Genomic DNA, 14502 nt, shown 5'->3' with positions numbered 1-14502 from the left:
GGTCAGGTGGCCCACCTCACCTGGCCCTGAGCCCTGTTGCTGCCTACAGAGGACAGGAAGCCCCCAGGGGACTCTAGAGATCCAACATCTGCTCCTCAGCCAGACTTTGGGCCCGTGAGGTTAGAAATCTGCTGCTGCTGTCTATCTCCAGGTCACCCAGTCTCTTTTCAGACTTGAGGTTTTGTGCTAGGTTTTCCCCATATGATCCAGAGACACCCCCCTCCTCCTACCCCTCTCACTTGTAGGTTTGGCGTCATTTGCTTGGTTTGCACAAATGGAGCAACACAAGTAGAGTAAGTTGTTGTTTGTCCCAGCATCTGAAGGCAGGCTTGGCATTTCTAAACCTTCCCTGGAGGTGCCCGGGGTGGGATGGGCACAGCCATCAGTTTAGACTCAACAGATGAAAGTTCCAGTGCCTTTTCAATCACTGACTTATTAACCAGTTCTTAACCTCTCTGGGATGATAGACGAGGAAGTACTTTTCTACAAAGGGCTTTATGATCACAAAGTGTTCTACTACATAAAAAAAGCCCACTAAATTGCTGAAGGAGTGATTCCTCATCTTGTCTAGCGTGAACCTCTCCTGGGCACATTCTCCACCAGGGAATTTCTGTCTGAAAGAAAAGCCAATGCCTCCTTTTGAATGAATATTTCCCTTCGCTGCAAACAGCCTTTTGCGGGACTCGTGGCCATTACCTTTGACCAAGGCTGGCATTCAGCCCATGTGCCCGGTACAGCCATGTCTGTTTTTTAAAATACTGAAACGCTTCTGTGCCTGCTGCTAACTTGTTGCTGCCCTGAGCTTCTCCTCTCCCTAAAAAAATAACTCCAGCCCACCAGGGGGGCTTCCAAGACCCTACGGCAACAGAAGAGCTAACCCCCCTCTGATTTTTAACATCACCCCTGCCTTTCATTTATCACAGATATAAGACGTGTAACTACAAAGCAATGGATCTAAGTTTTTAAGACACAGCAGGATTAAATATGCAAATGTCAATTAGCCGTCTCATTCTTAAGGGTTCATTCCAAATGACTTCTGGCTTAGGCCAAAAGCGAATCCTCTCTCAAAAGATAAACGTTGCCATCTGTAACGGTTTGCAAAAGAATATGATGCCAGCCCCAGTGACGACTTGAATAACAGTGCCCCAAAACTCTATCAAGCAGTGATAGCATCATTGGAGTAAGTCTATAGCCTCATAGGGTAAAGAGTATTTCCCCCACATGCACAATAATTCAGGGAAATTTTAATACTTCTGCATATCAGATAATCTTAGGGAATTATTATTAGTTTTTAGATGTGATAATGATAGTAAGTTAAGTATTTTTAAGAAGTCTATTTTAGGGGCACCTGGGTGGTTCAGTCAGTTGAGCATCCAACTCTTGATTTCGGCTCAGGTCGTGATCTCATGATCTCAATCTTGTGGGACCTAACCCTGCATTGGGCTCCATGCTGAGTGTGGAGCCTGCTTGGGATTCTGCCTCTCCCTCTCCCCTGCTTGCACTCTCTCTCTTTCAAAACAAATAAATGAACATTTAAAAAAGAATGCTGTTTTAAATATACGTACTTACTTATTTACAGGTGAAGCATAGGATGGAAGGGATTTGTTTCAAAGTAACCTGAGAAGGGAGCGGTGGGTGGTCAGGAGCAAACTAGTGATGACTATATGGGGTTCTTTATACTATTCTCTCCACTTTGATATATGTTTGAAATTCTTCAAACTAAAAAGTTAAGCAAGCTTGATTGCAATCAGTCTATAGCCCTGGCAGGTGAGAGAAATAACAGAAGCACCCTGGATCAGGACACGGAGAGACCCTGAAGGATTCACAGTCCAACCACTAACCATGTTCCTGTGGAAAATCTCTTATTTTGTCCCGTGCCCAACTTTCCTGTCTGTGCGACGCACGTAATCGCAACCTTCCCACTCCCGGGCACAGACACACACACACACACTCACACACACTCCTGAACAGGCGAGGAGGGATCTGAACAGGATAACATATGTATAACATTTTGAGCTCCTTGGGGGAAAGGCGCAACATAACGAAGGTATCATTAGGACCTCAGCACCCGGAGGTGTTGTGCGAAGTTCAGTTTAGATGATTCAGAATTCCCAGAATCCCCACAGACTTTTCAGAAACTACCTCATGCTTAGTTTTGTAAGCCAGCTGAAGAAAGCAGAAACAAAACACCCTGCTTCTACACAGGAGGCTTTTAGCAGCTCTGTTTACTCCTCCGACACAAAGCCTTTGTTTATGTGTGACAGATGGTAGTACATGCTTCTCTCCTCTCTCTCTCTCTCTCTCTCTCTCTCTCTCTCTCTCTACCTCCCTTCTACCCTCCCTTCCTCACTTCATTTGTTCCTGTTTCTTTGTCCCCCTACATTTTTCCTTTTATTCAATCCTCAGTGCTTCACATCACTTTTCTTTTCTTCTTATTATTTTTTTAGAGACAGAGAGAGAGCTCACACAAGCGGGGAAGGGGCAGAGAAAGGGGGGGGGTGGGGAGAGAGAGAATCCCAAGCAGGCTCCATGCTCAGTGCAAATCCTGACACAGGGCTCAATCCCATGACCTTGGGATCATGACCTGAGTCGAAATAAAGAGTCAGGCACTCAACCTACTGAGCCACCCAGGCGCCCCTCACAACACTTTTCTTGAATTTACTCAAGAGCCAGCAAGAAGGATGAAGGCAGACAGAACACCAGACCTTTGCCCAGGTTGACCATTTATTCCATCAGGCTGCATGCACAAGTCACTTCTTGGCTCAGAGCACTCATATTTGAAATATATTTTAGAAGACAAAATAATGCACCTTTGAAATTGTAGAGCAAACATTAAAAGGCCCATAAATATTTACATGGCAGATTTCCATAGGTTGCTTTCTCAAAGTAATCATAGTCAATGCATTCATGCACACACACACGTCCCTTCAGACTCAGCCATTCCCAAACAACAAATGTAGACATAACCTCTTTTTTTTTAATTTTTTAATTTTTATTTATTTTTGAGAGAGAGAGAGTGCGAGCAGGGGAAAAACAGAGAGAGAGGGAGACACAGAATCCGAAGCAGGCTCCAGGCTCTGAGCCGTCAGCGCAGAGCCGGACGCGGGGCTCGAACTCACGAACCGTGAGATCGTGACCTGAGCTGAGGTCGGACGCCCAACCGACTGAGCCACCCAGGTGCCCCTTTTTGTTTTTTTAGACATAACCTCTCACTGAATATGTACTGTGATATGCATAGTCTATACACCAGCCTGCGGAGGAGAGATGTGAAGGACTGAGTATGCAAGAGCCTTCTCTCTATCCACATAGAATGCTGGTTCTGCCCTCAGCCTGTTTCTTTTTCTGTAAAGTGAAGGTATTGCATTCATTCACAGCCTCTTTCCCAGCTCTATATATCTAGGATTCTATGAGGCTCTTAGAGAATTTCCATAAATTCTGGTGGGGGCATGGGAAGGTCTGTCGGAATACATGTCAAACCAGTGCTTGAATGATGAGCCACGTAATGGCACAGCAGAGAACTTAGGGGCAAAGGGAAAAGGGGGAGAAATGGTATTAAGTTCAGTAGGGAAATAATTTGCTTATAAATAGGGTCTGAGAAGGGGATCAGAGATGGAAAAAATTGATATAATAGATACCAAGCAGGAATAGGAGGCAAGATTTGACACTTGCCTTGATGTCGAAGACAAAAAATAACAAAAAAGCAAAATTGGGCCAAAAAAAAAATTAAAAAAAAAGGTGTGTGCCTGTTGATCCCACCTAGTCTCCTGAAATTTACTCTCAGATCTCAAACATGCTTCCAAAACAGGCATTCTTCAAGCTGCAGCATAGTGGCCATTTTAGAGGAGGTCTGGATGCCTTGTGCTACACAAGGATGATAACTACTCCCGTGGCCACCCTCCGCCCCCAGACAAGAAAGAGTAAAGATCCGTGCTCAGAAAAATGAAGTTGCTATTTGAGAATAGCTACATCTGCAAATGATTAACTCCAGGATTTATTACCAATTAGGACTATAAATCTCTGCTTACTTTGGCTCCTGGAAAGTTGATTTCACTGGGGGGTGGGGGAAGGGGTGAGGAGAAAGTCATTTGAGACAGGGAGGGAGAAATCCAAGCTTAAAAAGACACACTTCAAATTCAAAAGGGAGAAGGATTTCTCAAGTACCAAAGAGGAAAGCACACTTGACCTTAAGGTTCTATGCAAACAGCTCTACAGATGCCCGCTGTGTTAGCAAAGTCAAAGGTGCTAATGCCACTCAGAAGAGGGTGTCTGGGGTCTGGGGAAGGGGGTTGCATAACAGAGTGCCATCCACTGGCCAAGCCATAATGTGTCCAGAGTCGGCAATGGAGTATGTGCCTCAGGAGGTTTATACTCCTGAGCTAAGGGATTCCCAGCCTTGGCTGACCATTGGACTCACCTGTGAAGCCTTAAAACATACCTATGTTTCGATCATATTACAGGCCAATTAAATTGGAATCTCCAGGGGTGGTGTTTGGGTATAAGGGCGGTTCAAAAACTCCCCAGGTGACCCTCCAGGTGAAGCCAGGGTTGAAAGCCACTGCCTATCTCATTCCATCCTCATGGCAACCCCAAGTTATAAGTGTCTATCTTATGGTTTTCTAAAAGGGAAAACTGAGGCACAAAAAGGCTAAGTAACTGGTCCAGGGTTACACAGCTAATAGTGATGGGAGGCAGGGTTTGAACCCATGGCTCACAGACTTAATCATCATGCCCTATGACCTCCCAGGGATATGGTTCTCACCCATTCCAGGCCCTGAGCCTTTATGAGCTTTTCAAGGTGGAAACGGGGGTTCTCAAACTACTTTGTTATTTCAAAAATATTATAATAGAAATGAAACATTAGCCCTTATTAATGCTACATATCAATTAGGAAGACACGTTTCCTTCCTTGGCTTGGAATGACATCAAAGTAAGGAGGTTGCACTGGAAAATTCATGCTCATCAGGAGTTCTCATTCTTTCATTCAACAAATATTAAGCGCCAGTTTTCTGCAGAGTCTATAAAACAGAACCACCCTGTGCAGGTAATCACACAATAGATGTTCTCAGGGCCATAACAGTGGCATGCTCCAGACACTCTGAGAGCCCACAGAAGAAAGTAAACAGCTCTGAGTGGCAGTAATATAATAATACTCCTTTGGTGAGTGAAAAATGTCAAGGTAAACCATAGGGCAATATATGCGCATTGCTCAGTGGTAAGATAAAAGAGGGAGTCCCCTGGTGGAGGCGTGGGATAATAAAATACTGTAAGAAGGCTGCGGACGCACTGTGGGTGATCCATAAATATTTAAGCCAGGGTGGAAAATTCAAAGTCCTGGTTGGCACCTCCATGAGTGTAGTGGGCTGGATGTCAACAGGGACGTGGGGACAGAGGCGACTAAAGAGCCCACATTCTGTCCGAAGAGGCAGCTGTTCTCACCTCCAGCTAAAAGTGTCATATAGAAATGTGGGGACAGGGTTGTCAGACCTTCGGAGTTTTTTAGGGAAAGGTGTGAATAAGGGTTGCTTAATGCAAGATATCCCACTTTGAGTCTTTTCCAGACACTGTGCAGACCAAAGAAAACACATCCACCCCCAGCCCTGCTTTCACCATTTGAGTGATCTCCCCGCTAGTCCCATGGATCCCCAAGCAACTGCTTATTCACCTGTGCCTTTCCCTCCCGGCAGGTATGCTCATTTATTTTGGGTATGGCATCTGGAACAGCACCCTGGAAATCAGTGCTCGAGAAGAAGCCTTGCACCAAAGCACGTACCAGCGCTACGACGTGGATGACCCTTTCTCGGTGGAGGAGGGTTTCTCCTACGCCACCGAAGGCGAAAGCCAGGAGAACTGGGGCGGGCCCGCCGAGGACAAAGGCTTCTATTACCAACAGATGTCAGATGCTAAGGCAAACACCCGGACAAGTAGCAAAGCAAAGAGCAAAAGCAAACACAAACAGAACTCAGAGGCCCTGATTGCAAATGATGAGTTAGATTACTCTCCAGAGTAGGAGTAAACACACAAGAAACGTGTAGACACGATGGTGATTTCTTTTCAGTAACTTAACCTGTGGGCTAGAGGGTGAAAACATTTTTTGGCTCTCATTTCAAAACTCCAGCCTTCCCCCAGAGTCAGTCCCCAGTCATAGCCCTTCATTTGCTACTTTTGCTCTTCAGGATAGTTCTGCTGAAGGGTCTAACCTGGGTTTCGTCACCGATTCCCTTGTAAAAAAAAAAAAAAAAAAAAACTAAACAGGAGGCTACAAGAAATTCTATCTTAGGTGCAACCATCAGAGCTGATGGCAGCAAATGTTTCCCAGGCCTTTGCTTTGCTGGTTGAATCCTTCTGCTTCTTACTGAGACCCCAGAAGCAAGGGGCTAACTTCTTGGGCCACACCGAGGCTGCAGCTCCTCCTGGAGATGTGCCAAAGCAGGCGGGTGTGGGCACAGGGCGGCTTTTCAGGCACCGGGATCACAAGGGCAAAGATCCTCTCAGCGCTGGTGGGCTGAAGACTGCTCCCCAGGGGGTGGGCAGGTGGGTGCTAGCACTTCCTCAGCCAGCAACACTTTGTCCTCAGATCTCACAAAAACGAATTCATGGGAGAAGACGCATGCTTCTTTTTATTCCCCAAGGTTCTCAGTCTCCACACTAGAACTTCAGGAACCAGCAAAGGTTAGGGACTCTGAGACCATTTCCCCAGAGGTTTCAGATTTACCATAAAGCAGTCGCACAGACCCCACAACATGGTGAGAAGCACCATCAAAGTGCCCGGGAAAAAATTAAACAAGCATCTCTTGCAGCGAAGGCCAGAAGGGCATTGGCAGAAATTAACTCTCTGTCATACCTTTTCTTTTACCAGCCCCTAAGCTCCTGCTGATATAATGAAAGAGGGCAAAGTTGGAGCATGATTTCATGGCACTAATATGCCTTGAAGAAGTAGGCCGTTTGTTTTATAATCGGATAAAAATCTTTACTAGGAGAAGTGACCCAGCCACTGAGATCACATTGCAAATTCTATTTCAGATTTCCAAAATTATAAATTGTGCAGTTTGTTGAGATTTGCAACCACTTGATTGGTGGGGGCTCCTCTGAAAACAAAGATGTGAAAGCACAGCTACTTAGGTAATCACATTCCAAGAGATCACATTTCACTTCTGAACCTTATTCTTCTGGAGTAGCTCCCTTTTAGACATGTATTTTGTCTGTTATTTCCCAGAGCAGGATTCACTGAAGCCCAGAGAAACACCTACCCAGTAAGGTCTAAATTGGGCCATGAGAGGGGCTCCTAAAAGAATTTTCTCGGAAATAACCTAGGTGAGAGAACGTGCCGCAGGAAGAAAGCACATGGCCTCTAATCTCTCCTCTTGGGTTCCAGGGATTCCCACGGCTGCACTGAGATGTGCATGCGAAAACATGAAGGCACAGTCTCAGTCGAGCTAAAATCTTCTTGGGAGTTTCCTGAAAGGGGGACAAAATAGCAAATTTCGTGCCCTCTCTCTCCCGGATCTAGCATTATGCCAAAAGTTTTCCAGAATACATCGACTAATGTGAAGTGTATTCTTTCTTAACTGTTGAGGTTCCTGCCATCTTGGCATGCTTTAGGATTCTGGAGAAGAGGCAAATTCCATTTTTTCACTCAGTGAACACTGATTGAGAAAGTACCAAGGGCTAAGCGATGAGAAGGGAAAGAAGTGTAACATTGTGCCCTTGGGGTTCCCAGTTCAGGGAGGGCACAGCTCTGACGCCTGCCAAACGCAGACAAAACCACCAAGCCTGAGTCCTTGTGGATGGCGCACTGGGCTTAAAATTAAAGGTCAACTGAAACTAGTTTTTTAACACGCTTTTAAGTCAATTGCATATCACACCCATAGCCAATGTACGCCAATAAATTCAAGCAACTCCTATTTTCTAGATCTTCTTTTTCTGTATCAATTGTTCAGATTTCTGGTTCCCTGAGGTCATTCTGTCATTTTAACGTGATGCATGGCAATGCCGTGTCTTCTCTCCCCTACACTTGACCATAAAGACACGGTAGCTGGTCTGTGAAATATAGTCATGGGAATGAACCGTAAGCTAATTATCAGGAATGTTTTGTGAATACAAAGGTTCTGAACTAGTTTTGAGATTCAACAAATCTGCCTAAATCAAATAATAACGTGCTAAGCCTGAGATATCCAGATAGATGGGATGGGGCTGTATTCATTAAAAATTTCCCAAAAGAAATATAAATGCAAAATAACAAAATCTTAACATGGTGAAAGAGCTTCCTTTTACTATGAGGGTTGAGTGTTAAGGTTACAATAGTCTGGTGGCAGATGTACGAAATTTCTGTAGCATGAGGAGAGAGAACGCACGCTTCGGTAAACACCACTGGCATATAGATTTTGTGAAGATCCTATGAGCTGCTCTTTTTTCTGGAGCCATTTCTCCCAAATGGTATCTCCTTCTTTTCTTAATCCTGGCCTCTTCATTTCTCTAAAGTTAGTCAGCTCCCTAGCAATCTTGGTTTTGAAAAAAAATAAGTAAAAAAACTTAGTATGATAGAAAAAGATTTCTTATGGTAAGTTGACATGTTTTGTTCATGTTTCCCAGCCTCTGTGCAATGGTCCCAGATTTCAGAATGCAGTTTCAAATACCGTCAATTACTAGAATGATTCTATTAGTGTTTCCTAACAATTTCCGCAAGACCACTTTCTGGGATCATGTTAAAAGTGAGATCACCTTATAATTACTGAAGAAACTTAGCCTTCTTGAATGGAGTTCAAGGAAGACCTACATTTTATTGAATTCTTCTCTGCTGCAAAAGCTCCTCCAGGGAAGTTTCATTGTGTGAATTAGTAGTTGGAACCAATTACTTGATTTTTTTTTTTTTGTAATTGTATTCTATTTATCGGTACTCTACTTCATTTCAAAAGGATTTTGAGGTGGCCATTAAAACACATATAATACTGAAAAAAAAGTGAGGAGTTTGGATAAATTAAAAATAGAGATAGAAATGATAAGACAAATCTAGAAGTGTGTTTAGTGCACAAACGCAAAATCTTTGTGTGCATTGCTAGATTTGCCAGTGAGGGGCAACTTGAAAAATAATGGAATTGTTAGTAATGACAAGAAGAAATACTTCTGCATGATAACAACAAATCTTTCCCCATGAGGGTAGAGAATAGCATAGACTATTGAAACCCACATATAAGCTTCAGACTTAGATTTTGTCAGAAACACGTGCCTGGCATATAGTGAATGCTCAATAAATATCTGATGATGAGATGGATGGATGAATAGATGGATGAAAGGAAAATGAAATGTCATGTATTCAACAATTTTTTGTGGAGTCCTTATTCTGTGCTATGGCATAAGAAATGAGGGAAATCAGGATATATAAGATATATAAATAAAAACTATAGTGAAGGTTACAGGTGAGATGAGGGAATTACAATGTGAAATTGGAGTTCAAGTATGGAAAAGACCTCCTTCCACTGGAGAAAAAAAAAAAATGATAGGGAATGCAGCCCTTGTGTTGAGCCTTGTGGAATGGGCGGAATTCTGCCAGGTAGAAATGGGGGAGAGGCTTGCCAAGTGGAGAAACAGCATGCATGAGGTGGAGACTGGCTGGTAATCTGTACTGTGACTAATAATCTGTACTGTGCCTCCTTCAAGGGAAGGCAAGAAGCTAGTTTGACAGGAGCTTATGCTGTCTGCACGATTTATATATGGAACAGTAAGCAGTAATGCTGAGAAGGTGGTCAGGGCTTACTCACTGATAGACTGGAACAGCGAACTAAACTGGCTGGCTCTCTCTGGGTGGGGAGGCACTGGGGAAATGAGGAAGGTATGAGTCAGGTTGGACTTTAAGAAGCTGGGGCAGTGGCCTCATCCGCCTGTGGAAGGAGCTAACAGATCACATACACATTTCAAATTGACTTAATACATTAAAGGAGAAAATATATCCAAATTAAAGCAATGTATGGTTGATTCTTCTTTTGAATCCTGATTTCATCGTTAACCTAGGAAAAGTATAGTCATTTAACGTGTAGACAGACAATACGAAGTTATTCACAGCCACTTTATAATTTTCAACAATAAGTTTAAACGACCAAACCTAACAACTTTTTATATCTTTTTTTTTTTAATTTTTTTTTCAACGTTTATTTATTTTTGGGACAGAGAGAGACAGAGCATGAACGGGGGAGGGGCAGAGAGAGAGGGAGACACAGAATCGGAAGCAGGCTCCAGGCTCTGAGCCATCAGCCCAGAGCCTGATGCGGGGCTCGAACTCACGGACCGCGAGATCGTGACCTGGCTGAAGTCGGACGCTTAACCGACTGCGCCACCCAGGCGCCCCTATATCTAACTAATCTAAACGGTAAAACCTCAGCTCCAGATTTTACTCAGCTTGAGTGCAAGGCCACGTTGAACTGGAGAAAGGAATTGGATGATAGAATTAGGCTAAGGGACACCTGGGTGGCTCAGTTGGTTAAGCCTCAGACTCCTGGTTTCAGCTCAGGTCATGATCTCACTGTTTGTAGGTTTGAGACCTGCATCCGGCTCTGTGCTGGGCGTGGGAGGGGCGGGGGCGGAAGTTGTTGAATTTAACGATCCATTTGTCTAGATATAAAGCCAGCGATTATTGGGAAACAAAACATGAACTCCTTCAAAGAAATGTCTTTCCCCTATTCTCCCAAAAAGAATTGATCAACTTGACCTCCTTCACATCACACTTGTTGGAAGTCTACAAGGGGCTACCTTTTCTCTGTATTATAAACAGAGGCTACAGGAGTTTGAGACTCAGCCTAAAAGACCAAAGGAAGTAGCTTTCCCCTCACCCCAGCTTTCACCAGGGGCTGAGATGTCAGTGGAAGCCCATGGCGGGTCAGCCACAGGTTGACCTAATTTTGTATCAAAGAGTGGAAAAGTCAGAAGTCAGGAACCACATCTGAAGGCAGGGAAGGGACCAGCTCACTGAATCCAGGTGGAGTTAATGGCCCCTCTTGGATGTAAGCTTCCAGGTTAGTGACCAATCCAGAGATGGCCTTAATTTCTTATGCTGGTGGGAGAGGGGGCACGAATGAGACACACACTCCAAAGTTTGCCACTAGGGCTTCATGGCAGTACTCCATTTTTACGCCATTTGAAACAAGACTAGTCAAGGAAGGTGTTTCCAACCAAAATGTCCATAGAGCCTCCATTACTTCCATATGCTTGCACCTCCCTGACACTGAGGACCCGTTTATCTGCAAGGGCCCTTTGAAGTCCCTAAGAGAGAGAGTTACCAGCTGGTAACCACTGAGGCCTGGCCGTGAAAAGAGCCAATATTTGTAATTAAACAGCAGGCAAACGCAGAAACGGCATCCCAAACCACAGGCTCCATGGCGAGCAGGAACCCGGATGTTGTTTCATCAAAAAGCTGACTTTGTATTTCTCAGTTAGAATGGTGATGGGTGGCAAAAAGCCCCTTTCATGTACACAACTGTTAGCCCTGTGTCTATTTTTTTTTTATCTAAGACTTTCGAGGAGAAGCTATTGTAATTTCCTTTCCTCCTCAGGAGCTACTGCTTTCTAAAATGCTTTCCTTTTCTGGCTTGGCTTGAGTGACACATGCATCATTCTGAAATACCTAGGCCATTGTCTTTTCTCAAAATTATTGCTCTAAAATAATGTTCTTTTTTTTCTTTTAGGGCTTAAAGCCCAAAAGGGATTGGTGAGAGTTTTGAAGCCCATCAAAAGTGAAGATATATTCTGCAGTGTCAACTAAAAGAGTGCTAGAGGGGCACCTGGGTGGTTCAGTCTGTTGAGCATCCAACTCTTGATTTGGGCTCAGGTTGTGATCTCACAGGTTCGTGGGATCAAGCCCCGGGTCAGGCTCTGCACTGTCAGTGCAAAGATTCTCTCTCTCATCCCAGTGCTTGGGATTCTCTCCCTCTCTCTCTGCCCCTCCCCTGCTCATGCTTGCGCACTCTCATTCTCTCTCTTTCTCTCACTCTCTCAAAAATAAATAAACATTTAAAAATAAATAATAAAATAAAATAGTGTTCGAAATCGTTAAACAGTTTTCTACGTGCATGGCATTACCAAATTCATACAGGACTTCCGCAAAGTCAGCTTTGGGCTTGAAGTCTTCTGAAAACAGGTAGCTTTCATTTTTTACCCCAGGAGACCATTCAGTACATCTTGGTACAATAAGGAGAGAAAATGGCTCTGTATTAGAATTTGGAAACAAGAGCAGCCTGGATTTTTCTCATTAGGGACTCACCCTGTGCTTTTTTTTTTTTTTTTCTATTACACTTTCCTAACATTGACATTAGCAACATTGACTAAAGAGAATTGTGGGTCACGTAAATTTCCCAGGCAGTGCGGACTTTGAAGGATTGTGCTCATTCCAATATCCAGAGGAGGAGACAGCTCCTTGCACATCTCCGACTGATTGGTGTTGGCAATTGCCAGTTCACTGGTCTCACTCATGCTCCCGAAGGCGAGAATCTACGGCAGAAATCATACGTTCCCACTTTCCAAAGCAAAGACATGCCATGTTAGTGCTATGATGGCGCATAAATACCTCAACTGTCTGGGCTGATAGAGGGGCTGCGGGTTTTTAAGAGAGCAGCTATTTCTTCTTTCTTCATCCCATGTAGTTATACCATCTAAGGACAGAACTCACTCGACATTCTAGCTTTTCTCACTGTGGAAAAGAAACATTACTGTTCAATTCATGTCCAAAGTTATAAATACAGCTTGTAAATCTTACTAACTTGTTTCATTTTTGTTTGGTCCTTGAGAAGTACAACTTGCTTTTTGCCGATGGTAATTTCTAGTGTCTTTCTCTGCTATTTTTCTTTTGGGGGGGGGGGAGTATGAAATTGCTGTATTTGCTAAAGTTTGTTCGTTTTGTGGTTTTTAATTCCCATTGGTGCACTGTACAATGGGGTATTGTAGTGTATCATGAAGAAAGAAATAATTTGCAGATATGTTATGGGGTGTGTTTTATTTTCAAATGACTGTGGTGTTGATAATATATTGGTTTATCAAGATACTAAGGGAAAATTCTAAATTTACCAAAATGTGTATATTTTAATAAATGCATAAAGCTTTATTGTGTGCCTTTAAATTTAAAAATGGGTGACAAAGTCAGAAACAAAAATGTCTTACTATAAAATATACATAGTAATGTAAAGCTTTTACACAGAAGACTACCAAAAGAAAAAAAAAGAAAAGAAAAAGGAACTTCCCCCTATTTTGTTCACCTTAATCAGTACCTGAAGTCTGATACTTTCTTTCCCTTCTAAAATGGAGACGAATAAGTGAATCTTGCCTTAAATGTTTCAGTTGTCCTTTGTAGAAAAGCCAGATAAATGAGCTCATTTTTTTTTTTTTTGGAACTAATTGCATTACTGTGGAAAAATTCATTTTCAGAATAAAAATATTTTAAAAATTACAGCTAATCGACTATGAAAATTGAAATTTGAAGAAAGTCAGTGTCATCCTACCTTTCAAATTCACTTTATTTCCATGAAGAGAACTACAAGTTCTTCTTCAGTGGACTCTCGGGAGGACAGGAAGTGACCCAATCTCCCTCTGGTCATTTTCTTCTAACTTGGTACCAGGCTCCATCTGGGACCCCCCACTACACTGTTTCCAGAATTACCCCATCCCCAGTACCACAAGACATAACCACACACCTGCCCTCCATCCTCAGCACCAAGGAGCATTCCGACTCGTTGCCCCCATTCATTTTAGGGACAAACTGGAGGCGGACCATTACCTGCCTACAGACAGCATTTCTGGTGGTTTAATTTATTTTTACTGCTTGACAGTACAGTGGTGACGTCTGGAGAAAAGGTAAAGTGGTGTGGTAGGGTCACATAATGCCACACCACATGAGATGCAAAGAACCTGCCATGTCTCTATTTTCTGCAATGCGTTGATCTCCCTTGCCAGGGTCTACCTGCGTGGATAGCAGGGAGAGAAAAACAAATTTTAAATGTATTCATTTGCAGAATCACGGCTGTCTTCTACTTGAGTCTCTTTTTCGATGATTGAGTCTCTTTGGGATGCAGGCTCAGTCTTTTGGATTTCCTCCCCTCCCCCTTGCTTCTCTCCAAAATGACATCTGGGAGCAGAACCTATAGGATCTCACAAAAGTTGGGGGGGGGGGGGGTTGGGGGAGGCTAGGCGAGCAGATGAGAACTAAGGTGTTCTGGACCCTCTGCTGCTGCAGAATGGCTACCTGGACTGCTCCCTGCACAGGTGACCATGGGAAAAGAACTGGCCCGTCTAGCCATATGGATTTCATGATGACATTCACTTCCAAAGTCCACACTGAATCCCAGTTGTGAAGTTCCTGCACACAGATGCTCCTTGGTATGATTCCAGGCCTCTGCTGGTCCACCAAGCCCTCAGCACTTCCACTTTAAAACCCACTGCATCCCCTCCGAGACCTGGGGCAGGACCACCACCACGGGCCAAAGTATCCAGTCACTTCTGTCACTAATGACACACTATTATTTCTGG

General features: G+C 43.7%; 1 protein-coding gene across 2 annotated transcripts in view; it reads left to right on the top strand.

Moving 5' to 3' along the window:
* The window catches only part of SLC7A14 (solute carrier family 7 member 14), a 110886-nt gene extending 102817 nt beyond the window's left edge, over positions 1 to 8069 (top strand). For both annotated transcript variants that reach the window (XM_086674703.1, XM_086674704.1), the window contains one exon: positions 5685 to 8069. In XM_086674703.1, coding sequence (XP_086530829.1) covers positions 5685 to 6007 — 323 coding nt within the window. In that variant the 3' untranslated portion in view covers positions 6008 to 8069. The remainder of the gene's footprint in view (positions 1 to 5684) is intronic.
* Positions 8070 to 14502: the final 6433 nt, after the last annotated feature.

This window comes from Puma concolor, chromosome C2, assembly GCF_028749965.1.
Source record: "Puma concolor isolate L17-30 chromosome C2, mPumCon1.1.hap2, whole genome shotgun sequence".
Lineage (NCBI taxonomy): Eukaryota > Metazoa > Chordata > Mammalia > Carnivora > Felidae > Puma > Puma concolor.
Note: the sequence above shows the minus strand (reverse complement) of the source record. Positions and strands in the feature narration are given on the sequence as shown.